Source organism: Anoplopoma fimbria, chromosome 10 (assembly GCF_027596085.1).
Source record: "Anoplopoma fimbria isolate UVic2021 breed Golden Eagle Sablefish chromosome 10, Afim_UVic_2022, whole genome shotgun sequence".
In the NCBI taxonomy this organism is placed as follows: domain Eukaryota; kingdom Metazoa; phylum Chordata; class Actinopteri; order Perciformes; family Anoplopomatidae; genus Anoplopoma; species Anoplopoma fimbria.
The window spans coordinates 16,071,067-16,097,545 of NC_072458.1; the positions used below are offsets into that span (position 1 = coordinate 16,071,067).

At 40.7% G+C, this 26,479-nt stretch overlaps 1 protein-coding gene across 2 annotated transcripts in view; it reads left to right on the plus strand.

Moving 5' to 3' along the window:
• Nucleotides 1-11,931: 11,931 nt before the first annotated feature.
• si:dkey-240h12.4 (death-associated protein kinase 2) overlaps nt 11,932-26,479 on the plus strand; it is a 42,101-nt gene continuing 27,553 nt past the window's right edge. For both annotated transcript variants that reach the window (XM_054605502.1, XM_054605504.1), the window contains exons 1-2: nt 11,932-12,683; nt 20,659-20,800. In XM_054605502.1, the coding sequence (XP_054461477.1) occupies nt 20,739-20,800 (62 nt within the window). In that variant the 5' untranslated portion in view covers nt 11,932-12,683; nt 20,659-20,738. The remainder of the gene's footprint in view (nt 12,684-20,658; nt 20,801-26,479) is intronic.

The window sequence follows — 26,479 nt, forward strand, 5'->3', positions numbered from 1 at the left end:
TAAGATAAGTTGTGTCTCCCCTTTGACAAACTGAGAAATGAGTATGTGCCATCTTGGTTAACACAATTTCATCCCAAGACCAGAAAGACAGTTCAACGCATCCATTAGTAACTGTCATCCGACAATAGCCAAACCATTTGCATGTCAGCATGAACAAGATGATAAATGCAATGGTATTCGTCTCCAATAGTCATGTCTGTGTAGGGATCCTGTTTGTGTCAAAGGAGAAGAGGAAAAAGTGGATGTGTCAGATCTGCAGGAGGAAGAAAAGTGAGTTACCGGTTATGTACAGGGTTTCAACTGGCACTTATTGTCTTGATTAACTCTTTAGAAAAATGTCAGATTTTAATGGTCTAACCCCATCAGATGTAAAGTGATAATCCACAACAAATTCATTTTAATGATAAGCACCATAGCACTCTTGGCCAATAGCATTTTTAACTAATCAGGAAGTGTGTCATATTTCATATACTGTATTTCACGTGTCCTAGTTTATAAATAAAATGGTTAATCATTTATTTGAATGATATCTGATCTATTTGCGATGTATTAATTGTTCTGTTTGGGGCGGCTGTGGCACACGAGGTAGAGCGCTCCCCTCTATAGTCAACATGCCGAGGTGTCCTTGAGCAAGACACCTAACCCCAAGTTGCTCCCTGGGCGCTTCTTAGCAGCCCACTGCTCCTCTGGGATGGGTTAAATGCAGAGAATTGTAATTTCCCCATTGTGGGACTAATAAAGGATTGATTATTATAGTAACTGCAATCGACCTGTTTTGGGGTTATAGCTGACTTGGAAGATCAGACTGTGCAAAACAATGATAGGATGAAGGTATGCTGCATTTTAGTATTTAGAATACTGCTACAATGTCTTCTCTTTCCTTCTTCACATAGATCCTCAACACAGCCAAGTAATCCTTTGAGTCCGTCCATTTTAGATTTTGCTTTGCTGAACTACCTCATCAGCCCGGAGAACACTGGGACAAGCTAAACATTGTGGGTCTCTAGTTTGCAAGACTATCCTTAATCAAATATTGTGGAATATCCTTTTTAAGAGTATTGTGGGAACAGGTTATATATTCTCTTCCTCGCAAAGCAGGAAAAAGAATGATCTGGTTATTAAACACATTGAGAAAGATATTTACACACTATTCTATTTCAACGTTTTTGGGATTATCTTTACTTTTGTTTATTTTTTATTATTGTCAAGTTGTGCATCATTGTTTGTAAATATCTTTGTAAAGTGTCAGTTTTATTGTTTCAATAACTTTGCTTGGTATGTTTTTAATTTTTTTTTTATCCCATTTTCTTTTGTCTCATCTGTCAGAGTTCTAAGCAGGTTGGAAGCACAGCTTGATGCAGCACAGAGGGAGATTGCTTATCTAGAGGAAAGAAAATCAATACCTGCCAAGTGATCAGTTTCATTTTGGACGGCTACAGTGAGAGCCTAAAATGATCATGTTTTACACTGGAACACGATGTGATCGCTTGGGTCCATCCACAGCACCTATGCCTTTTTCCACCTGTTCTTCCTGTTCCTTTGTCTTGTGCGGCAGGGCTTCTTCACTTTGGATTTAGCTGTGCGCTTTAATGTATCACAAGCCACAGTCAGCCGAACTTGTTTAACATACGGCAACTACCTGTGTTAAATGCTTGGCACACTACCAATATGGCCAAGTAGAGAGACTTAAATGAACTAATGCCACGGACCTTTAAAGCATGGGTAATGGTAGACTCTTCTTGGTCAATTAGCCTAGTCAGCAACCTGAACAAAGCCTTTGACCACAAGTGTGCAGTATAGAGTGGTGTACATTATGCTCTAAACAGACATATTTTCACTCCATCTGTACATTTACTAAACTTGCGTGAGGGAAAGTTTGCTTGTGCATACATCCTACGACATTGCCTATTAATATTTTTTATCATCGGTCAACTGTTCTGTAATGAAATGTACAAGATATTTTACCTTATCACAGACCCCAAGATTGTTATCAGACAATTTGAAGTCAGGAAATTTTAAACATTTGTCATTTTTGGTTCTGCACTCTTACGGGCATTGTATTTGATATCGTGTTCCACACCATAGACAGGAACTGCTGAAGACCAGCGCTACATGGACTAAATATCACAAGATCATCTGCATACTTTATATGGTGTTACCAATCATACACCCAGTATTAAAGGCTTTCAATTGTTTGGACAGATCATCAATAGTAGTCATGGTTGGATTTAAGGGCCAAAGCACCATCTGGTCCTGCACAAAAGATAATGTCACGAGCTCCCCGACGGTTTTGTTAAATAACCCCAAAAATCGGTAGTTTTATCAATCCCAGTGCAATTTTTCTTTAATAATGGAGAAAGGGGTTACTACTAGAAGTAGGACGACCGCAAGTGTGAGGGAATATGATCCTGAACTGGGACAAGACAGCCGAAGCAGCTGCCCGGGCCCGCCCTCACATGACGAGGCTAGCTTGCGAAGCGTTCCCAACGAAGTCCGGGATTTCAGAAGAGACAACAGGGTACAACTCACTGGCATCAAACACGAATTAAAGAGAGCAAACGACAGACTAGACGAGGCAGAGGGGAGAATTGAAGAAACTGAGACCGTGCTTCAAGCAACATCAATGCTAATCAAGCGGCTAATGCAGCGTCAAGCTAACCTGGAAGCGAGGCTGATAGACCAGGAGGGCCGGGCACGTAGGGATAATTTAAGGATTTACGGCATACCAGAAGAAAAAGAGGGCACCGATATGGCTGGTTTTCTGGATGACCTGCTAAAAAACGCGCTCGACCTACCCCGTGATAGAGATCTCAAGATAGAACGGGCACATCGAGCACTGGCACCAAAGCCGAACGGCCCGCAGTCAAAGCCCAGGTCGATAGTGGTCAAGTTCGGGAGCTACCGGATGAAGGAAGAGGTGCCCCGGAGAGCTTGGCAGAAAAAACTAATATTTTTCACCAATGACCGCTTCTATGTTGACCATGACCCCCCCTCCGATGTGCTTAAGAAACGCAGTGAATATGCCGAAGCCAAGAAAATCCTGAAAGAAAAACGAATAAAGTTCCAGACGCCGTACCCCGCAAGGATGCGGGTCTTCTACGATAATGGCACCTGTCTATTCCAGGACGCTGCAGAAGCGATGAGGGACATGGCCTCACGAGGGTTTCCAGTTATGATGGTGAAGTCCTCTGCTGCTCCGGACCAAGAGGAGACTCGGCTCCTGTCTGAATGGCAGGTGGCGGGGAGACGGCGCAACCGGAGTGGAGACCTGGAACCCGGCGCAGCAGACGGCTCCACACAATCCAAAAAAAACCAGCGCTCTCAATACAAGGATAAACTTCAAGAATTCAGAAGGAGATCCCCTTCGACAAGAGACTGATGATTCTTCATAGAAATTCAGATAAGTAGTAACTGACTCGAGTGTTACTCATTTTGGTTATTTGCCCGGAAGACTGCCATTGCGTTTAAAACAGGCAATTACTCCTACAGTTTTGTTTATTGTCAAATTAAAGGAGTTGGGACTTGTTATCCATGGTTTTTACTTAGTTCAACTTTGTTTAGATCTCCGCTACCATGAAGCCACACTTTAGGGCCCCATCACTGACACGAAGTGGGTCTTTCCCTTATGGGGACTTTGACTTTAAAAAGTCCTTTAAGGCTCATTTGAATCGAGCCTCTACATCGGAAACAACTGTTATAAACCGTTTCGGTGATGTTCCGTTAAAAAACGTTTCCCCTTTCTGTTTGTATTGTGTTTGTTCCTTGGGAGAGATATTTTTAGTGTACAACTTTTATGGCATCAGGGATATCAGTAGAGGTCTTTTTGTGCTAATCGATGCTGGAAACTATGAATGAGAACGTCCTAAAGGTTATCTCATGTAATGTGAAAGGGATTTTAAACCCAGCAAAGAGAAGTCAAATAATATCAAAAATGAAAAGGGAAAAAGCACAGGTTGTGTTCTTGCAAGAGACACACCTCAGCCCATCAGAACATGAAAAATTTAAGAGAATGGGGTTTTCAAGGGTATACTATTCATCCTATAAATCAGGCCGTAGGAGAGGCATAGCAATATTAATATCCCAAAAACGCTCTAATGGCAGAGTTGGGCATACTAGATCTATGGAGAGACTTTTACCCATCTGGCCGTGATTACACTTTCTACTCATGCCCCCATGATACATACTCAAGGATAGACTATTTTTTTGTGTTGAAGAGAGACCGCCATAGAATGTATAGCTGTGATATTGGAAGTATAAATTTATCTGATCATGCACCTCTGTCTTGCACTGTACTTATAAGTGACAAAGTTGGAAAAACATTGTGGAGGTTAAATACAAGTACTCTAAACAACCCACAATTTAAGATCCAAATGAGAAAGGAAATAAAAACGTATCTTGAAGAAAATGATAACAGGGAGGTTGATTCAGCTATAGTATGGGACGCCTTAAAAGCAGTCATCAGGTTTCTGTAAGAAACAAAATAAATATATTATACTAAATATTATGAGTCAGGCCCAAAATCAGCAAAACTTCTGGTGAGAAAACTGCAAAAACAGCAAGCGGATAGAACTATATACAAAATAAGGGACCCGGTTTCTAAATCTAAACACTATAAACAAGATGAAATACAAAGAACATTTAAAAAGTACTATAAATCTTTGTATACACAACCACATCTAGAGAGCGAGCAACAAATTGGCAAATTCCTTAATTCACTCAATCTGCCTGTTCCATCAGAAGAACAAAATCAGATATTAACAGCAGCGGTAACTGAGAAAGAACTGAATAGCGCTATCTCTAAGCTTAAAGCTAATAAATCACCCGGTCCGGGTGGCCTTCCTTCAGAGTGGTATAAGGCATTTCGATTTGAGTTAGTGCCAAGCCTTCTTAGGGCCTGCAATACAACCTTAACAGACGCCAAAATACCTCCATCTTGGAGCAAGGCAGTGATCTCCGTTATCCACAAAAAAGGAAAGGACAAACTGGAATGTGGATCTTTACCAATCTCGGTGTTGAATGTTGACTACAAATTATACACAACCATCCTTGCTAAAAGACTAGAAAACATCCTTCCTCAACTTATACATAATGACCAAACTGGATTTATCTCACAAAGACAAACCCATGCATAACAGTTTTATCAAGGGCATTCGTACACTATATGCTAAACCATCGGCCTGGATAAAAATAAATAGGTAACTCTCAGATACCATTATATTAGAGCGCGGATCAAGACAGGGGTGCCCAATTTCCCCATTACTTTTCGCACTTTATATAGAACCTCTCGCACAGTGGATAAGACAGACTGAAAGTATTAAAGTTATCTGCATAAATGGAGAAGACCACAAGGTGGCATTGTACGCCGATTAAATGGGACCAGAGTTCATTGAAATACTTAGGAATACACTTACCGAAATATATCTCAACACTGGCAGTGATAAATTATGCCCCCCTCCTAGCAAAAATTAAAGATGACATACACAGATGGAACTCTATTTCTTTCCTCAGTCTCAGCCATAGAATTGGCTCTGTAAAAATTAACATTCTCCCACGATATCTCTTCCTATTTCAAGCACTTCTTGCAGAAATTCCCTCAAAACAATTTTCCGAACTGAATAAAATAATTTCTAGATTTATTTGGCAAGGGAAAAAACCCAGGGTTAAATTTAAAACTACAACTCCCAAAGGAGCAAGGAGGAATGGGCCTACCCAATTTTAAGGATTACTTCTACGCTGCCCAGACTAAACCCTTAATTAACATATGTACCCCAACTTTTTGTTCCAGATGGAAAGACATTGAACCCTCCATCATGGAGGATCCCCCAATTCATGCAGTATTGGCACATACAAATTTGGGAAAACTTATAGACAATGTGCAAAATCCATGGATCAAATTCCAATTAAAAATCTGGAATACAATTAAAGGAGAATATAAGCTCGATCATAAACTACAAATACTTCAGTGGTGTTTTTATGATCCCGGGTTCAAGCCAAATTAAATTGACTATAGATTTAAATTTTGGATCCGAAAAGGTATAACAACATTCTACTCCCTTACAGAAAAGGGGCAATTAAAGGACTTTGAAAACCTGAGAAAAAAATATGGTCTTGAAAAATCAGATTTTTTTAGGTACCTCCAGATACGCAGTTATTTTGAACATAACATTAGAAACAATACAGACCTTACTGATCCAATATTGAGAATATTTCTTGGTGCCCACCAAAATGACTCAAATAAAGGAGTTATCTCAAGACTCTACAAAGGCCTCATTACAAAAAATACCACACTGCTGAATATGTTAGAGAAAAATGGGAAAGAGAAGGTGGCCTCTCAATATCAAATGAGGACTGGTTGGTTGTATGTAAATTTCAGTGGGAATGCACCAACTCTTATGTGTGGCGGGAATTTGGGTGGAAGTGTATTAGTTTCTTTATTACACCGAAGCAGAAAGCACGTTTTGCTGGAGGGGAGCCCACATGTTGGAGACAATGTGGGACTCAGGAAGCAAATCACTGGCACATACAAATCACTGGCACATACATAAAACCTTTCTGGGCGGAGTTTCATAAAGCATTAAAAAGCATTCTTAATACTGACCTGCCCCTGCAATTTACAACATTATTTTTAGGAAATATTGATTTCCAAACAAGGCGCCCAGATAAATATATGATTGGCATATTAATAACCGCTTGTAAAAAAGCGCTCACAAGGCGCTGGCTTGTGTGGGTGAGATATGTAAAACCCTTAAAACCAGATTTTGTGGAAGTATTGAATGTATGTCCCTGTAATGTTGCCTTAATTTAACAAGCCTCATCGACCTCTATTTCATTCTCTCTCAAGTCACCCCCTAACATGTTTTTTCTTTCTTTCTTTCTAAATTTATTTTAAATTTTTCTTTTTTCTCTTACTCTCTAATAATCTGTACTTATTGTCTAGATGTACACACTATACCTCTCCCAAAATGTACAAAGTTACCCAATTTTGAAAAAAGTTGACAGCAGAAGAAAGAAAATTGCCCTTGGGCTGATGTATGTTTTTGAATATAACTGTCAAAAAATAAAGAATATTAAAAAAAAAAAGGATTCATAATGAAGCCTTAGCTAAGTTAATGTGTAGTCTTTGATGATTGCAGTGACCCTGGCCAGCATTGCAATTGCGCTTGGACTGCCCAATAAAGGGCCTTCAGATGGGAAAAAAAACAGGCCATTAAATGTTTATTTTAACATGATACATCCTTAAGCTTTAGAATTATGTTTATATATGTAACTAAGGGTTGAAGAAAGCTCCCTATAGCCTCCTACAAACTGTGCCTTGAGGGAGAACAAAACAGATAAGGACTCATGCTACTTAACAAATCGAGATCTACATCGTGGAAGAGTTCTCTTTCCAACAAGGCTATTAGTCCTTTGAATATGTCTGAAGTTACTTTAATGCTGACTGCTGAGACTGCTTGTTGTTCTGATGTCGTTGTTTTTCAAAACAAGCACCTTCCATGATGTATTGACTGATAAAAGCTTAAGAATAATTGTTTAACTTGTTAACTAAGTTTATACTAAGTTTCCAAACTTTTGTAAAGTCAAGGATGTTCAGTCGTTTTGGATTATAAGCAGCCTCCTACAACAATTCCTCACTGTGTTTCTGAAGATTTCTCCTGAACTTGCTGTGACTTCGAAAATAATAGATAAACTGCGCAGCCTGTAAGCTAGAGGACCCAACGTTGTCAAAAATATTGCAGGTAATACTGGTTAATACAAAACATAACGTTACAATTACAAAATACTACACATGTAAATTTCTAAAAAGCATTTTGTGCAATGTATCAATAGTTTACCAAAACTTTGAACGTAAGCTGTTCAAACTTCTAACCATATTTTGTCGGTTTCTGATTGGCTAACGTTAGCCCAACTACAGCTGCAAAATTATGAATTTACCTTTGATAACAGTAATGTACCCCTCTATCCAGTTGCTGTATTCTTTCAAACACAAATACCATCACAGTTTTCACGAAACTGCTCTGGGTATTTGACATTCCTTCTCAACCCATTTTATCCATGGAATGAATAGAGAGGGGGGCTAAGAGAAAGCTGTAAAGAAGAGATGGGTCAGGAGGCGGGACTGGAAATTTGGGAGGGACTCAGAGTCTCTAAAGTCTTGGGGTGTTGAACTGGAGAAGGCTCTGTCCACGAGGCTGTGAACGCTGGGCTTGGGAGGTGTAAAAGGTAGGCTGAGGGGGATTTAAGAGACAGACAGGGTTTGGTAGCGGGAGAGGAGGTATGCTAACCCAGGTACAGGGGGAAGTTGGCGAAAGGCTTTGTAAATGAAGACCGGGATTTTGTAGTTGATCCGGTGGAAGACGGGGGCAGTGGAGGTCTTTTGGGACTAAAGCGATATGATGCCAGATTTGGTGTGGGTTAGACGTCTAGCAGATACGTTTTCATGAATCAAGACGGCAAGAAATTAAGGTTGTGTGGGAGAGGCCCAGTTGTTAGCTACAGTGGGGCAAAAAAGTATTTAGTCAGCCACCAATTGTGCAAGTTCTCCCACTTAAAAAGATGAGAGAGGCCTGTAATTTTCATCATAGGTATACCTAAACTATGAGAGACAAAATGAGAAAAAAAAATCCTGAAAACCACATTGTCTGATTTTTAAAGAATATATTTGCAAATTATGGTGGAAAATAAGTATTTGGTCAATAACAAAAGTTCATCTCAATACTTTGTTATATACCCTTTGTTGGCAATGACAGAGGTCAAACGTTTTCTGTAAGTCTTCACAAGCTTTCACACACTGTTGCTGGTATTTTGGCCCATTCCTCCATGCAGATCTCCTCTAGAGCAGTGATGTTTTGGGGCTGTCGCTGGGCAACACGGACTTTCAACTCCCTCCACAGATTTTCTATGGGGTTGAGATCTGGAGACTGGCTAGGCCACTCCAGGACCTTGAAATGCTTCTTACGAAGCCACTCCTTCGTTGCCCGGGCGGTGTGTTTGGGATCATTGTCATGCTGAAAGACCCAGCCACTTTTCATCTTCAATGCCCTTGCTGATGGAAGAAGGTTTTCACTCAAAATCTCACGATACATGGCCCCATTCATTCTTTCCTTTACACGGATCAGTCGTCCTGGTCCCCTTGCAGAAAAACAGCCCCAAAGCATGATGTTTCCACCCCCATGCTTCACAGTAGGTATGGTGTTCTTTGGATGCAACTCGGCATTCTTTCTCCTCCAAACACGACGAGTTGAGTTTTTACCAAAAAGTTCTATTTTGGTTTCATCTGACATTCTCCCAATCCTCTTCTGGATCATCCAAATGCTCTCTAGCAAACTTCAGACGGGCCTGGACATGTACTGGCTTAAGCAGGGGGACACGTCTGGCACTGCAGGATTTGAGTCCCTGGCGGCGTAGTGTGTTACTGATGGTAGCCTTTGTTACTTTGGTCCCAGCTCTCTGCAGGTCATTCACTAGGTTCCCCCGTGTGGTTCTGGGATTTTTGTTCACCGTTCTTGTGATCATTTTGGCCCCACGGGGTGAGATCTTGCGTGGAGCCCCAGATCGAGGGAGATTATCAGTGGTCTTGTATGTCTTCCATTTTCTAATAATTGCTCCCACAGTTGATTTCTTCACACCAAGCTGCTTACCGATTGCAGATTCAGTCTTCCCAGCCTGGTGCAGGTCTACAATTTTGTTTCTGGTGTCCTTTGACAGCTCTTTGGTCTTGGCCATAGTGGAGTTTGAGGTTGTGGACAGGTGTCTTTTATACTGATAACAAGTTCAAACAGGTGCCATTAATACAGGTAACAAGTGGAGGACAGAGGAGCCTCTTAAAGAAGAAGTTACAGGTCTGTGATAGCCAAAAATCTTGCTTGTTTGTAGTTGACCAAATACTTATTTTACCGAGGAATTTACCAATTAATTCATTAAAAATCCTACAATGTGATTTCCTGGATTCTTTCCCCCCATTCTGTCTCTCATAGTTGAAGTGTACCTATGATGAAAATTACAGGCGTCTCTCATCTTTTTAAGTGGGAGAACTTGCACAATTGGTGGCTGACTAAATACTTTTTTGCCCCACTGTATATTGCGAAGGTATGGGGTCATTTTGCTGAGGGTGGACTTGGAGCTAATAAGGAGGAATTCAGTTTTGTCGTTGTTGAGAAACTTTTGTTGCATCCAGAATGTTATTGCAGACAGGCAGGAGTCAATGTCGGAAAGGGGTGGGTTGTGGTTTTTTTTTGGTGCCTAGGTATAACTGGGTGTCATCGCCATTGCAGTGGAAATCCAGCCCATAATCTGATTTTAAAAAGGAGGATGTAGATGATAAAGAGGGATCGGCCGAGTACTGACCTTGGGGAACACCTTGAGTGACTGTGGATGTGACAGAGGAGTGGTTGTGTAGGGAGATGTAGTGTGATCTACTGGTTAGGTGCAGTGCCTTCAATACCAAGGCCTTCAAGCCTGGAGACCAGGATGTTGTGGTTGATTATATTTAAATCTGCACCCAGGTCTTGTCCTTCTGAAGAGATATAAAGAGCTAATTCTCAGTTTACGAAAAAACAATTATTTGTATTTGTTTGGGATTATACACTAATTAAAACATTGGCTAATTATCTAATTATATTTAATTCTATTTCTGCCAAGGCCGTTCTACTTGATGCCGCTAAATTCTACTCACTGGTCCTTTAAATCCAAACATATGAACATCTATGGACATGCATGAATTAATATGTGTCTGATTCAGTTTCAGTTTAACTTCTTTCCAGACATCTGTGACCGAGGAGTTTCATAATTGATTTTCTCTCCAGGCCAACTGTGGATCATCAAGTTAGCGGCTGTTATCTAAACTTGGTTAGATAAAAGGTCAAACAATAACTGTATTTCTGTGTTTGTAATCACTGTGTCAAAGTACACAATCTGATATTTATAATTTGTTAAGGGTGACTGAGAAATGGGTCAATATACATTCAATAAAAATGCCCTCCTTATTTTTATAGGCAAACACAACCAAAATGTATCTTGACTAAGGGATGTGTGTGGTGATTCACAGGTGTGGAACCAGAAACCTGTTACAACTTGGTATCAGACCAGTTTCCTCTCTTATTTCAAACATCCGGCATCCCAAGATGCTGTTCTTCTATAAATGACCTTGAAGTGTAAACAATACTTCAAAGATCCCATGTTTTCCAATGATATACAAAGCTGTACTGTAGTAAATATTCACACTCGTACATACATCCTTGACAAAACCGATAGCCACTTGATGTGAAGTGATGCAATGGAAGTTGGAGGAAGAGTGCGACCTCTAGTGGCTGAATCTTATCATTGTTATCAATACCGCCTCTATTTTTTTTCTCACATTCATTCTATAGGTTCGGGCCAATAGGATATTTTCCTGTACCAAGGCAACGTCAGGGGGTTCTTGTCGAGTATTGAATAACACAAATCAAAGCACTGACTGTGTTTCTAATGAAAACATTCTCAACTTGTATTTGTAAGGCTGTCTGCAGTGTTTCTCTCACGTAGCAGCTCAGGGAGCAATCTATCCACAGGCTGTATATAATAGCAAATCCCTTTGTCTCGTCCTTGTCAAAATGAAGACAGAGGCCGTTTCTCAATATGTGAACTTCTCTGTACTTGTGTCCTCGTGAACTTGTGAAACGTCATCATAACAGCCCAAGTACTGTTCCAATACACAAGTTCGCATTCAGCCAAGTACGGTCCAGATACCCGGATGTGTCCTCGCTCCGCCCATTATATCGAGGATGCATCGGAGTAGACTTGTGTGGACTTTGGACAGCCAAGTATCCCAGAATGCATTTCAAGAGATGACAGTAGCGGAGACGGCTCACAACTGTCAGTTATAACTGTCTAAATACTGCTGTTGTTGTGTAACGGAATTTAGTTTTAACATTTTTTTAAGCGAGAATGTAGTTGTTAAGACTTAAAATATGCGGTCAATTTATCAAGATAGAGCCTGTTTGAAAAAAGCGCCGACGTTTGTCGGAGATATGAGAGGACCAGAGAGGAGACCGGGCGGTGGTGCTCATGCAGCCCGCTGACAGCAGCCTGATCTCGGCAAGGCTCCTCCAGATGTGCCGCTGGCTCCGGTGTCTCTGTGGTTGTGGTTGCAGATGTAACACAAAACATATACATATTAATATTTTAATATTTTCTAAATGAAAATGAAAAAAGGCAGGGTTGTGTTTTATATCATATTTCGTTTTATTGTCAATATATATGACTGAAGATAACCGGAGTAGGCGGGACCGACGAGCTGAGTTGGTGACGTCGTGACGTTGGTGACGTCATCAAGTTCGCTGCTGTTCCAATTGCAAAATGACCGTACTGCGTCCTCCCATCCTCGGGAGTTTGTACTCCCGAGTCGAACTATCCAAGTATGAACTTGCAAGTTTGCAAGTCCATACTTGACCATACTTGGTATTGAGAAACGGCCAAAGGCAGGTTCCTGAAAGTCTGACCGGTAGGAGGTGCCGTGAACGCCTCAGGTCGCTAAACTCGTATTCGTAGGACAGGACATCCGCATTCCTCAACCGCCAGTGAGCCGCAGGGCCGAGAGAACAGCGCACCACGGACATCTGGAGCAGAGACTGATCTGATCGGTTGGATAGACCACGGTTCACCGGCACACCGGCACACCCGACCTAGAAGCCGAGCAGTCACACAGGGTACGTAACCTACGTTCTGTTTCAAAGACTTCCATGTCGATGGCAGAGAGCAAACTGTGTCCCCCGGTTCATGTTTCCGTACGTAGACAGTCTGAAATCCACGCAGCAGCTCTCGCTGTGAACTGTCTCAGTTGTGGATTTAGAAAGTGGGTATTGCACGCAGTAACAACTGCAGGTTTACATTAAAACCAGTCCCACAGGTAGAGCTCACTAATGTCGGCAACGGGCTGTCTCAGACCAGAAAACGAAGTCTAATGCACATTTTTATTAGGAAAACTAAGGCCTATTTTACAAAGATGTGTTGTGTAAAGCGAGTATTGAATTAGAAACATTAATAATGTAACAAAAAACACATACAATTACAAACCATATGTGTATCTTGGTGTTAACCTCTCTTATTCTCTTTCCTTCCTCCTTCCTTGTCTTTTTTACCCACTTTTGAAAGAAGAAATACAACCATGTTGTTTTATAGAGAACTCGGTCGACCCTGATTAGTTTTTCTCATGTAAACTGATGTGGAAATATTTAAATGCAAAGGCAATGCTGGGAATTATATGACTAAACCCATTGTCTAGATTTGAACTGATAACAGACATGTAATCATTTTCAACATGATTTCACTGGAGGAGATCCAGCATGCAGCTCTTCTAGTGGTAAGAGGGGGTATCCATTTCTGTGCCTTATGAAAAGATGTGCAATTGTAGCAGAGTCAATGATTCCACTTGCCATCACTGGCCATTAGTTTCCCTCTTTTATTTTTGTCAATACCATTTACAGTATATAATCATTAGTTTCTCACTGGGTCTAGCGTGTCATGTGTGGCACGAGCACCCTCTGCTGGGTCCCTGCAGACCTGAGCAGTGCGCCCCATATTCTTTTAGCAGTCTGCTGTACGCTGTCTCCGTGGTAGGTTGATATGTAACAAGCTCCGTTATAATATCTAAATAAAAAAATTTTGTTAGTAGAATTATATTTTCGGCCTATTATATGCTAAAGACGATTTCTTATTTCCATAGCAAATGTTTCAAAGTGATAACATGTGGTAATTTGTTAAGTTCACCACGTTATCTGTCACTTGCTAGCTTAATAAGACATTTCAGTGGAATTACTTGTTAACGAACAGTTAGCTAAAATAATTGTTTCTTCACTTTGGCAGTTCCCGGAGCTTGTTGCCACGAGTCGGGCTGTGAGAACCCTCCTGTGATTGTTTTGTTACCAGAACAAACGGCTGGTTGGAGCCAAAAGAGATCAAGTGTGCCTGAATCAATAACACAACGCAAGAGAGAGTATGTTGCGTACTCTCTCTTGCAATAATATATTGTTAAATATAAAAAAGACTCACAAGACTTTGTATCCACTTTTGGAACTTTACTTGCATTCAGGCAGATTAACTGAACAATCTGTCTCAGCAGTGTCTTCCTTCTATCGGGATTCCTAGTCCCAGCTGGTCTTATTCAGAACCCTGAACATAGACTATTCCTGCCCTCTTGGACTTCTCACTGCTACAACAGACATCGGCAGGAAATGTTCCACTAAACCTAAACAACATTCTTTTACAAAACAATTCTTTGTTGCATATTTTTATAGAACTGAAGTAAACAACAAAAATATGAATTCAGAGCAACTTGTTGCTTCAACATAAAACTTCTCAGTCTATGAACCTGATGATGATAATAATAATGAAAACAATAAACTTTGTTTATACAGCACTTTTAAAAATAAAAATTCTCAGTGCTTTATGGTTGAATTAGATTCAACTTGCACATTTTTAAACGTACATTTCTAAAATGACATCAATGTCTTCTACCTTATAATATACGGCAACACCTGCAGAATTACATCACACGGAAGTTGTCCCTTGTGAGGCTTCCAGGTGTTTGTTGAGCTAAATAATGATAGCTTTCAGTATGCAGGCTCTTCTTTGATGGCATCATTCGAAGCATTTCCCTTGTTCTCTACATGAGAAATATGTAAGAGGGGGCATTATGTTTTAGGGCTGTCAATGAATTTTCCAAATTTGATTATGTGTTTATATGTGTAAACTTAGATGACTTGGATGATTTGGCCTTCGCCATCTTGGAATACGGCCGTTGCCATCTTGGCTTTTTCCAACCGATGAACAGAAATTACCATATTTGGAATGCCCAGGAGTGACTTAGTGACGTCGTATACAGCTCTGGTAATGGCAGAGACCTGTCAATCACAGTAAGCCAGCCCTAAAGCATTACCTGCTTTTTGGTCTCTTTGACTCTAAAAGGACAATAATTGACTAAATAAACATCATGATGAAGACTTCAAATTAGAGGTTGAGACCATAAACTCATGCTTATGATGTTTACTGAGGTAATAAATCAAGTTAGAAGTAGGGTCAATTTCTCATAGACCTCTATACACTGAGACTTCTTTTTGCATTGGGGAGTCGCCCCCTGCTGGTCAGTAGAGATAATGCAAGTTTTAAGACACTTTTGCATTGGCTTCATTCGGCAGAATCGGAGGTTGCTGTCTGGCTGTTCATCGTTCATGCAGTTATTTCAATGCAAGCTACAGGAATAAACTGAAACAGGGCGTCTGTCTCAGGACCTGGTGGTATGGACAGAATCTGCAGAAATACTATTGGAACTTTATATATACGGCTGGGGTTTTTCTTCACAGGCTCCTCTTGTCACCAATATCACTGATGCTCTGTAGATGGGTACCAATGATGATGTGGTAGGTTTTAATCACCCACTGTAGAGCCCTCCTGTCCTGGGCTGTGAACATCCAGTACCAGATTGTAATGTTTTCAGTCAGGATGCTTTCTATTGCTCTTCTGCAAAAGTAAACGAGAGTTCTCTTCCTCTTTGAGTTAGCAGTCGAGGGTAAAAAGCGTGAACAGGAGGGGGCTAAGCACACAGCCCTGGGGGGCTCCGGTGTTCAACACTAGAGTGGGGGAGGAGCTTGGGTCTGTTTGTGAGGGAGTCTAATAACCAGTTACAGAGTGAGGAATTCAACCCAGAGTGCTGAGTTTACCAATCAGTTTCCTGGGGGAGATTGTGTTGAATGCTGATCTCATCTGGCAGCGTGTCCTCACATGATGGGGGCGCTCCTTATTTTATAACTGACATTCTGGATAACCTGCCTGATTTCTTAAACAGGCCCTATTATGCTATTTTCCGGGTGCATATTTTGATCTCAAGTTACTGTTCCAACATGTTTACATGCGTGTTACATGCTCATAATCCACCTCGTCTATCTCATCCTGGCTGTCCTGCAGCACCTCTTCTCACCCTCTCTCTGAAACGCTCTGTTGTAGAGCTTGCTCCTCCCTGCAGAAAGCAAAGTCTGCCCTGATTGGTCAGCTAGCCCGCTCTGTTATGATTGGTCAACGTTTCACATTTCAAAAACTCTTCCTCTGGAGCTTCAGCTCCGTCTCTCTCTTTTGTTGTTTGAGGGCCAAACTAACCAGAAGGATTTTTATGTCACTTCCGTTACATTGTGACCTCATAAAGTTACATAGGTGAAGATAATTCAATGAAGCCGTTTCAGGCAGCTCAGGAGCAGTGTTTCTGAGGGAGAGGGTAACTCCTTTTAGGCGTGGACTTCAGGTTCTCTACGGACCTTTTACATAATAAAAATAATAATAATTAAGCCTTTATTAGTCCCACAATGGGGAAATTACAATTCTTTGCATTTGACCCATCCCGAGGAGCAGTGGGCTGCAATAAAGTGCCCGGGGAGCAATTTGGTGTTAGGTGTCTCGCTCAAGGACACCTCGGCATGTTGTCTGTAGAGTGGTTCACTGAACCACCGCGCTCTACCTCATGTGCCATGTTGGTTACAGCCGCCTGCTATATATTTTCTAAAAGGAGCTATAAAAAAAAAAAAAAAAATTTTTATATTCAGCAGCGGCGGCTATATATTAGTCCCACAATGGGGAAATTATTCTTTGCATTTGACCCATCCCGGAGGAGCAGTAATAAAGTATTTGGTGTTATGTCTCGCTCATATGTTGTCTGTATAACCACCGCTAAAGAAGAAGAGGGAAAAAGAGGAAAAGCATAATAGGGCCACTTTAAGTGTTGTTGGTGTTGAGGAGTGGATCGAGTGCATACCACGACCTTGTGGAAACTACAGGGTCGTGGTACAACTAATGACCGGCCTGTCAAAAAATTGTATAAGAAAACAATACATTTCACACCTTCACGTTGTCGAGTTTCAGGTTCGACCGACAGTAACACAAAGGAAAATTTGATTGGATGATTGAATACATATTGAGTAGTTACACTACTACGCTGGCTTTCAAAGCCAATGGCAACAAAATCTGATCTTCCACAGGTAGATGTTTGATTTGTAACTTTTCATTCAAAGAAAAAAACTTAATTTGTGTGTGCATTGGAGTATGTTAGTTGGTGGTTATTGTAAATGATGTAAATGATGATGATGAAACGAAAACTAAAAAACTAAAATCATCTCTCTGTCAGTGAATGTGTGTGGGAAAGAGTCAGATTTCAGGTTAGGGATCAAAGAAGACTTTTATTAATGAAAGTACAGTAGCAAATAAACAAAAAATAACCATATACTAGAAAACTTAACAGTAACTGTTAAGTAACTACAGAAAGTTTGAGGGCAAACCTTGCAATGTGCTTGAGAAAATATAAAATATAAAACATGCATACTAATACTAATTAAAGCTGCAAGCAGCGATGATCGGGCCCTCGCACTGCGCGTGCGTTGGGGTACCGGCGGGCTCAAGAGGCGCCTGCGACAATCGGACACCACGTCCAATAGTTGGATGTGTTTTTCTTGCGTGGAGGGCGTGATGCTGGAAATTATGTTCAGCAAAAATTCCAACACTTCCCGTATCCACAATAAAGCCAAAGCAAACACAGAAAACGCATAATGTTGTTTTATAACAACTGTAGACCACATCATTTAAATGTCATATAAATCGGATGCTGTTTGTCACATAAGATTAGATAAAATAAACTAGAGACATAGTAAAAAAACAAGATCAAAACAAGTATTAACACAGTAAAGAATATAAAATAAGTAAAAAAATCGAAAATAACTAAAATATTATATATACAGACAAAATAATTGTAGTATTGTACAGTGTATTGCACATATTTTTTATATTGCACAGATTTATATAGTTGTTTTTTGTGATGTGTGGTCTACTGGGAGCAGAGTTGGTTGTGCAGCCTGACAGTGGCAGGAAGGAAGGACCTGCAGTACCTCTCCTTCACACACCGGGGGTGGAGCAGCCATCATCCTCCTGTCTCCCACCACTTCCACTGTATTTTAGTGGACACAGCTGGCCTTCTTAACCAGTTTGTTAAGTCTCTTCCTGTCAGCTGTCGCGATGCTGCTGCTTCAGCAGACCACTCCATAGAAGATGGCTGATGCCACCACAGAGTCTAAAAAGGTCCTCAGGACCTTTTAAAAAAACCTCAGTCTCCTCTGCAGATAGTCTGCTCTGACCCTTTTTGTAAATTGCATTTGTGTAGAAGAATGCGTCGCCACGGTAACGGCTTTCCGCGAAATAACATTATTTTGTTAACTTTGAATCAGTAAGGTCTTTAGATTGTACTGACCAAATTTGAATTGGATCTGATAAGTTCCCTAGGAGGAGTTCATTAAAGTTCAGCGCCTCGAAATGGCAAAAAATACACGAGAAATTCACACAAAAATCTAAATGGCTGACTTCCGGTTGGGTTTAGAGCATGGCTCCAAGAGACTTTATTTTAAGTCTACATGTGATACACGTGCCTACCAAATTCATACATCTAGGTAAAACGTACTGCGGGGGCTGCTTCATCGAAATTTTGTAGGGGGCGCTATCGAGCCGACCTGCCACTTTGATGCATTAAAACCATATCAGGTAACTAAATTATGGACTCTAACGTGTGTGCCAAGTTTGGTTGTGTTTTGAGCATTTCTATTCCCTCAAAAACAGCTTATTTTTTCATGGCGAAGAATGCGTTGCCACGGCAACAGCGTTTCACGAAACGTCAAATGCTTTGTGGGCTGGCATTATGAACTTCTTACATTTGTGTGGAACAAATTTTAGGTGGATCTGGTTTACCTACTAAATGTGGCAAGCCAAAGTATAGCAACATTAACTTTCTGTTACCAGTAGGTGGCGCTATGAGTAAGAGTAAAAATTGTACAGTAGATGTCTTCATGCCCGGAGTCTCATCAAAAATGTAAAATTTGGAAAAGATCTGACCTTGTGGATTCGAGTTACATCAGTTATTCGTTCACGGCGAAGGATCGAAATTCGCTGAGTCGCCGCCACGTCGCCGCCGTTTAACGAATTCTTACGATCTTCACAATGAAGCATTATCAAGGTCTTAAGGCTTTTCTGACAAAATTTCAGAGGGATCTGATTAATCTGTGAGGAGGAGGATGCAAGAGTACACAACATGTAACTTCCTGTTGCCACTAGGTGGCGCTATTACTATGATTCTAAATGTCATAAAGATGTCTTCAGGGTTAGGATGGCATGACATATGAGAAATTTTGAGCATATTAGACAATGTACGGCCGAGTTATAACAACTTCCTGTTTCATGGCGAATGCTGTTTTTTTTGATGCAACGCCATGGATACATGGTTCGATAACATTTTGATCTTTTACAACTTTTGACTGCAAAGGTCTCATGATCATACTGACCGAATTTGAAGCCAATCGGGTTAAATCTCTAGGAGGAGTTTGTTAAAGTAAAAGCCTCAAAACAACGCGAAATGCAGAAAATTGACCATTTACTGTATCGCCCCCTAGTGGTAGAATGGAATGAAAATTTCATGGTATGTAACAGGATGCTGTGTGGACAAATGCAAATTCCGTGGTTATAGGTCAAATGGTATTTATGTTATGTGTATTGATGTAGGAAGCCATGCCCCTATCAAGTTCATTGGTCCATATCTCCCTGGAGCCAACTGGGGCTTCTCAATCGAGGCATCAGTGTTGTGGTTTAAACCAAATCTCACACTCGCGTGATCTTTTTAACGCCTGATGGGGGTTTGGTGCGGTTTCATAGTCTAGGCTTATCTTTTCCCTTTTGGTCTCTCTTTGTTTCCACCACATGGTGAAGTCCAAACATGTGTCCACAATTGACACTTCAATGCAACCTGACTGAAATCATATATTTCATGGTCAAAGGAGCTACTGTAAGAAGGTGGATAAACACAACTAATTTTCCTATAAATTCTCTTCAGAACTAAGGCAACCGGTCTCAGGTGGGCTCCAGCCTGGGATACCTCCTATCTTCTCTTTGCTCTCCTTTGGAGAACTCTCGTGTGGGGGGAAGATGATGGAGACTGAAGTTTTATTAAATGCCGGGATTGTCTCCAAATGCTGCCCACTTCTCTTGTAGATTTGAACTCAATGAGAGCCAGGCCACATGGACATGTGGTCTGATTTGGATCCCAATGCGAGCAAGGGCCGCTCTTGTAGGTAGAGGGGGTCGTCCCTCAATCAGAAGATCCGCGGTTCCATCCCCGGTTCCTCTAGTCCATGTCGATGTGTCCTTTGGCAAGACACCTAATCCCAAATTGATCCCGCAGGCTGTGCCATCTGTGTTTGCATGGGTATGAATGTTAGTTAATCCTGATGGGCACCTTGCATAGTAGCTCATGCCATCAGTGTTTAAATGAATGGGGGAATGATGACATGTAGTGTTAAAGCGCCTTGAGTGGTAGGAAGACATATACCAATTTATAAATAAATTGGTATATGTCAAACTAAAGCCCTTTCAAATACGTTTAATGAAAAAAGAAAAGGACTTGGAAAACGATTATTGGGAAATAAATGTGAACTAATGATTTAGGATTTTAAAGAATCTCTGAGGACATTTTATTTTTCCCAATGTTATGAAATAGATGACTAGTGTGTTCACTAAAGAGAGAATGCTGAATGTAGATTTGTTTGGAGAAGACCACATAGTGTGTGTTATTTTTGTAATTACTGACATGTTACTGTAACTCATACTCAGGTTCAGCTTTGGTGTATGTAGAGTTTGGAGGACCATGAACCACTTGAAGTTGGACTAAAACAGGAGTGAAGCCAAGCAACATGGCGGTCTTCAAGCCTGAAAATGTCGAAGACTTCTATGAGATTGGGGAAGTTCTGGGAAGGTATGGATACATCAACTCGTTTACCTCAATGCAGTCATTAGGTATTTGGACTTTTACAGATGTTGTTGTGTTTCTTCTGTACACCAGCTCATTGGATTAGAAATTAAACATTGTCTTTTAAGGTAAAGTGCTGATTTTCAAGAAACCAAATAGCTTAACTGTGGATTTAATTACGATTCTCCTGTCAACTAAACAAATGTACAACGATTCTCGATGTGTCTATCAGTGTATTGCTCCCTCAATTTCTTATTTTACTGTACATGGCTACTTTTTCATCAGTTAATACCAGTGGTGTTCGGGACCATGGTCGATGGTTTGGCACGCATATAAACCGCGAAATAATTACATAGTTTAACGTTAACCATCACAGTTGTGAAATTAAGTGTTACTGACAATCGTTATTGGCTGACATTCATTAATATATGCGATCAGATCATTTGCATGACTGCCTTCTACTTGCCGATCCTTGATAATGCTTACATTGTGACCAACAAAACAGTGTTGAGATCACCACTTACGGCTAACGTACAAAGGTTCCATTCAGTTCCATTGTGATGTATTCATGCTGTATTGAGTAAAAAGTTGTATAAGAGGAATGTAAATTATAGGGTCATCATGATGAGGCGACTGTGGGGCGACTGTGGCTCAGTGGAGTGCAGGGTTGTCCTCTGATCAGAGGATCGGCGGTCTGATCCCTGGCTCCGGCAGTCCATGTATCCTTGACAAGACACTTCTTGCAGTGAAATGAATGAATGAATGTTAACTAGTGTCCTGATGGACAGGTGGCACCTTAGTAGCCCCTGCCATCAGTGTATGAATGGGTGTGAATGGGTGGATGATGATGTGTAGTGTAAAAGTGCTTTGAGTGGTCGGAAAACTAGAAAAGCGCTATACAAGTAGAGTCCATTTACCATGATGTGTTCACATATAATCTTGTAAAATGTAGTTTTAGCGGGAAACTTAAATAGATCCAGTTGTTTGAAGATGTTTCACAGCATATAAAACCAGCTGCTATAACCAAACAAAACAACCAAAATCATCTGTATCTGCCGATATGGGTCATGAACAATCGCCCATGGTGTCTGCGGCAAAAGAGCATGATCAGGGACATCTAAAAGTAATATTTGAGTTTTTTTTATCCTTTGCACCCCAAATAAATAAAAGCAGCCGATAAATCTAAACTCCCTTTTAATTTAGAAAGTGCTTTCAAAAATCAGAATAAAGCAGTCTAATATAAAAAGCTCAATCTTTTTCCTCTTGGAGTTTTAGACCCCCCAAAACGAAGGCGTTTAAAACTGATGCCGTATTAGTTTGAAAACTTCCGGGTTGTGTTGTAGTGTGGCAGAACCGTGGACCTTTGAAAACCTTTTAAGAAAACACACAACATAAGCTATGATTACCAATTCTATACCAGAGGTTAATAACGGGGGTTGCTCACGTTGGAGTATATACTAGCAACTGTCAGTTGCTCTATATATGTTCATACTGTGTACGTAATCGTAATATGTTTTAATAAATCTGTTCAATAATTCAATTATTCAACAATAATAAATAATTAATTTTCCAAATTAATAATTTTTCAAGTTGATAAATCATATGTTGTCATTAATCAGTTACCGTATTTTCCGCACTATAAGGCGCACTTAAAAGCCTTTCATTTTCTCAAAAAACGACAGTGCGCCTTATAATCCGGAGCGCTTTATATATGGATTCATTCTGGTTGTGCAGCATTACGGCTACCGTAGTCAGGAGCGTCGCGGAGTAATACATACTGTGCTTCACCATAATATTACATACAAATATTATTTTTTACGTGTTACAACTGGACAGGGTTGGGAGTTATTGAGAATACGCTCATTAACGTTTGAACAATGTTGAGAGTTATTGTGAACACGTTTAATAAAGTTTGACTGACTGACTGTTTTGTTTCGCTTATTGCGCCTTATAGTCCGGTGCGCTTTATATATGAAAAAAGATCGAAAATAGACCATTCATTGACATTGCGCCTTATAATCCAGTGCGCCCTATAGTGCGGAAAATACGGTAATCATTCAATCATTTGCTATGATGAATAATTCATTTTCATTCATTCATAGTTCTTGTACAGGGGGCGCTGTATAAAGCCTCTGTTCCTACACCTCATCCATAAGGACAAACCACACTCTCTCCCCCTTCTGACCCTGGACACTTGCAACCCTAATGCAGAGGAAATCAATCATGACGGTTAACAAAAACAACAGTGGCAAAATACCGTATTTTCCGCACTATAGGGCGCACTGGATTATAAGGCGCACTGTCAATGAATGGTCTATTTTCGATCTTTTTTCATATATAAGGCGCACCGGACTATAAGGCGCATTAAGCGAAACAAAACAGTCAGTCAGTCAAACTTTATTAAACGTGTTCACAATAACTCCCAACCCTGTTCAGTTGTAACACGTAAAAAAAAACAGTCTGAAACCGCTAAATCAAACGTTAGCGTATTCAATTCAATTCAATTCAGTTTATTTTGTATAGCCCAGAATCACAAATTACAAATTTGCCTCAGAGGGCTTTACAATCTGTGCACATGCGACATCCTCTGTCCTTCCCTCACATCGGCACAGGAAAAACTCCCCTAAAAAACCCCTTTAACAGGGAGAAAAAAGGAAGAAACCTATGGGAGAACGACAGAGGAGGGATCCTTCTCCCAGGATGGACAGAATGCAATAGATGTCATGTGTACAGAATGAGCAGCATAACAGAGATACAACACATTCAATGTATATGACATAAATGATTCATATAATAAGACTACTTATAATAACAGCAGCAATTATTACAGTAGAATTATAGCCATGAAAATAGGGATAGTAATGTGACTAATAATAATAATCGCAGTAGCAGTGGGTGTCAGTCGGCTCACAGCAGGAGGCACGACTACGGTCCAGGTACCACAACGATTCATGGAAACCTGCAGAACGAGAAAGCAAAAGGGCTTCAGGGTGGAAGTAAAGCTAAAATGCTTAATGGTACAGGTAATAGTAATAGTAATAATAATTAAGCCTTTATTGGTCCCACAATGGGGAAATTATTTCTCTGCATTTAACCCATCCCGGAGGAGCAGTGGGCTGCAATGAAGCGCCCGGGGAGCAACTTGGGGTTAGGTGTCTTGCTCAAGGACACCTCAGCATGTTGCCGGTAGAGGGGTTTGAACCACCAACCTTGTGGTTACGGGACAAGCGCTCTACCTCATGTGCCACAGCCGCCCAAATGTGACTAGTAATAATAATGGTGGTAGCAGTCGGTGTCAGCAGGGCCGTAGCAGGATGCACGTCCACGGTCCAGGTACAGCCACGATTTATAGAAGCCTGCGAAGCGAGAAAGCACAAAGACTCCAGGGTACAAGCAAGTCAATAAGCGTAATAGTACAGGCAATAATAATAGTAATGTGACTAATAATGATAGTGGTAGTAGTAGTGGGTGTCAGCAGGGCCTCAGTAGGTGGCACGATGACAGTCCAAATATAACCCCGATTCCTGGGAACCTGCGAGGCGAGAAAGCACAAGAACTCCGGGGAAGAAGCAAAATCAGTAATGTGCATAAATAGGAGATTAATACATAAAGAAGGAGGGAGAGAAGAGGAGAGAGGAGCTCAGCGTATCCTAGGTAGTCCCCCGGCTGTCTAGGCATATAGCAGCATATCTAGGGGCTGGACCAAGGCGAACCTGAACCAGCCCTAACTATAAGCGCTATCAAAAAGGAAGGTCTTAAGCCTGCTCTTGAAAGTGGTGAGTGTGTCTGCCCCCGGACTGAAACTGGAACCTGGTTCCACAGAAGAGGAGCCTGATAACTGAAGGCTCTGGCTCCCATCCTACTTTTATATACTCTAGGAACCACAAGTAACCCTGCATTGATTGAGCGCAGCTCTCTAGTTGGGTAATATGGAACTATAAGTTCCTTAAGATAAGACGGTGCCTGACCAGTTAGAGCTTTGTAGGTAAGTAAAAGAATTTTAAATTCTATTCTTGATTTAACAGGGAGCCAGTGCAGAGAAGCTAATACTGGAGTAATATGATCTCTTTTCTTAGTTTTTGTTAGAACACGTGCTGCAGCATTCTGGATCAACTGTAAAGATCTAAGAGACCTATTAGAGCAGCCTGATAATAAGGAGTTACAGTAATCTAGTCTAGAGGTAACAAATGCATGAACTAGTTTTTCTGCATCGCTTTGAGACAGGATTTGCCTGATTTTCGCAATGTTACGTAAATGAAAAAAGGCTGTCCTTGAGATCTGTTTTATATAAGAGTTAAAAGACAGATCCTGGTCAAAGATAACTCCAAGGTTCTTAACGGTAGTGCTGGATGCTAGAGCAATGCCATCTAGAGAAACTATATCGTTAGATAATTGAATTCGAAGGTGATCTGGGCCTAGTAGGATAACTTCTGTTTTTTCAGAGTTTAACATTAAAAAGTTACAGGTCATCCAGGTTTTTATATCCGTAAGACATGCTTGAAGTTTAGAGAACTGGTTAGTTTCGTCTGGCTTAATTGATAGATATAACTGGGTATCATCTGCATAACAATGAAAGTTTACTGAGTGTTTTCTGATAATATTCCCCAAGGGAAGCATATATAAGGTAAATAAAATAGGTCCAAGAACAGACCCCTGTGGAACTCCGTGACTAACCCTGGTTTTCATCGAGCTTTCATTGTTTACATATACAAACTGAGATCGGTCTGATAAATACGACTTAAACCAGCTAAGTGCGGTTCCTTTAATGCCTATAAGATGCTCCAATCTCTGTAATAGGATTTGGTGATCAATGGTATCAAATGCAGCACTAAGGTCTAGCAATACAAGTACAGAGACAAGTCCTTTGTCTGAAGCTATTAGAAGGTCATTGGTAATTTTCACCAGTGCCGTCTCTGTGCTATGATTCACTCTAAATCCTGATTGAAAATCCTCAAATAAACTATTGTTATGCATAAAGTCACAGAGCTGATTTGCTACTGCTTTCTCAAGGATCTTAGAGAGGAACGGAAGGTTAGATATAGGTCTATAGTTAGCCAACACCTCTGGATCAAGAGTAGGTTTCTTAAGAAGAGGTTTAATTACAGCTAGTTTGAAGGCCTGTGGTACATGGCCCGTCAGTAAAGACAGATTGATAATTTCTAATAAGGAGTTGCTAATTAAAGGTAAAACTTCCTTAAGCAGCCTAGTCGGAATCGGGTCTAAGAGACAGGTGGAAGGTTTAGACTTAGAAATAGTTAAAGTCAATTGTTGAAGGTCGATGGGAGAAAAGCCATCTAAATATATTTCAGGTTCTACAGCTATGGATCGATCGGTACTGGTTGAGGGCAGTAGATTATACATTTTTTCTCTAATAGTTAGAATCTTATCATTAAAGAAGTTCATGAAGTCACTACTACTGAGGTTTATAGGAATACACGGCTCAACAGAGCTGTGACTCTCTGTCAGCCTGGCTACAGTGCATATTTGCTTTAAATCGCGGGTTTGAGGATTATACCATGGAGCAAACCTCCTTTCTTTTATTAGCTTCTTTTTTAGAGGAGCTATAGAGTCTAGTGTCATTTGCAGTGAGCATGCAGCACTATCAACAAGATGGTCAATCTGAGAAGCTAGCGTAGGAGTCCTCTGTTATATTGAGCAATGGTACTGAATAAAACCCTGAAGAAA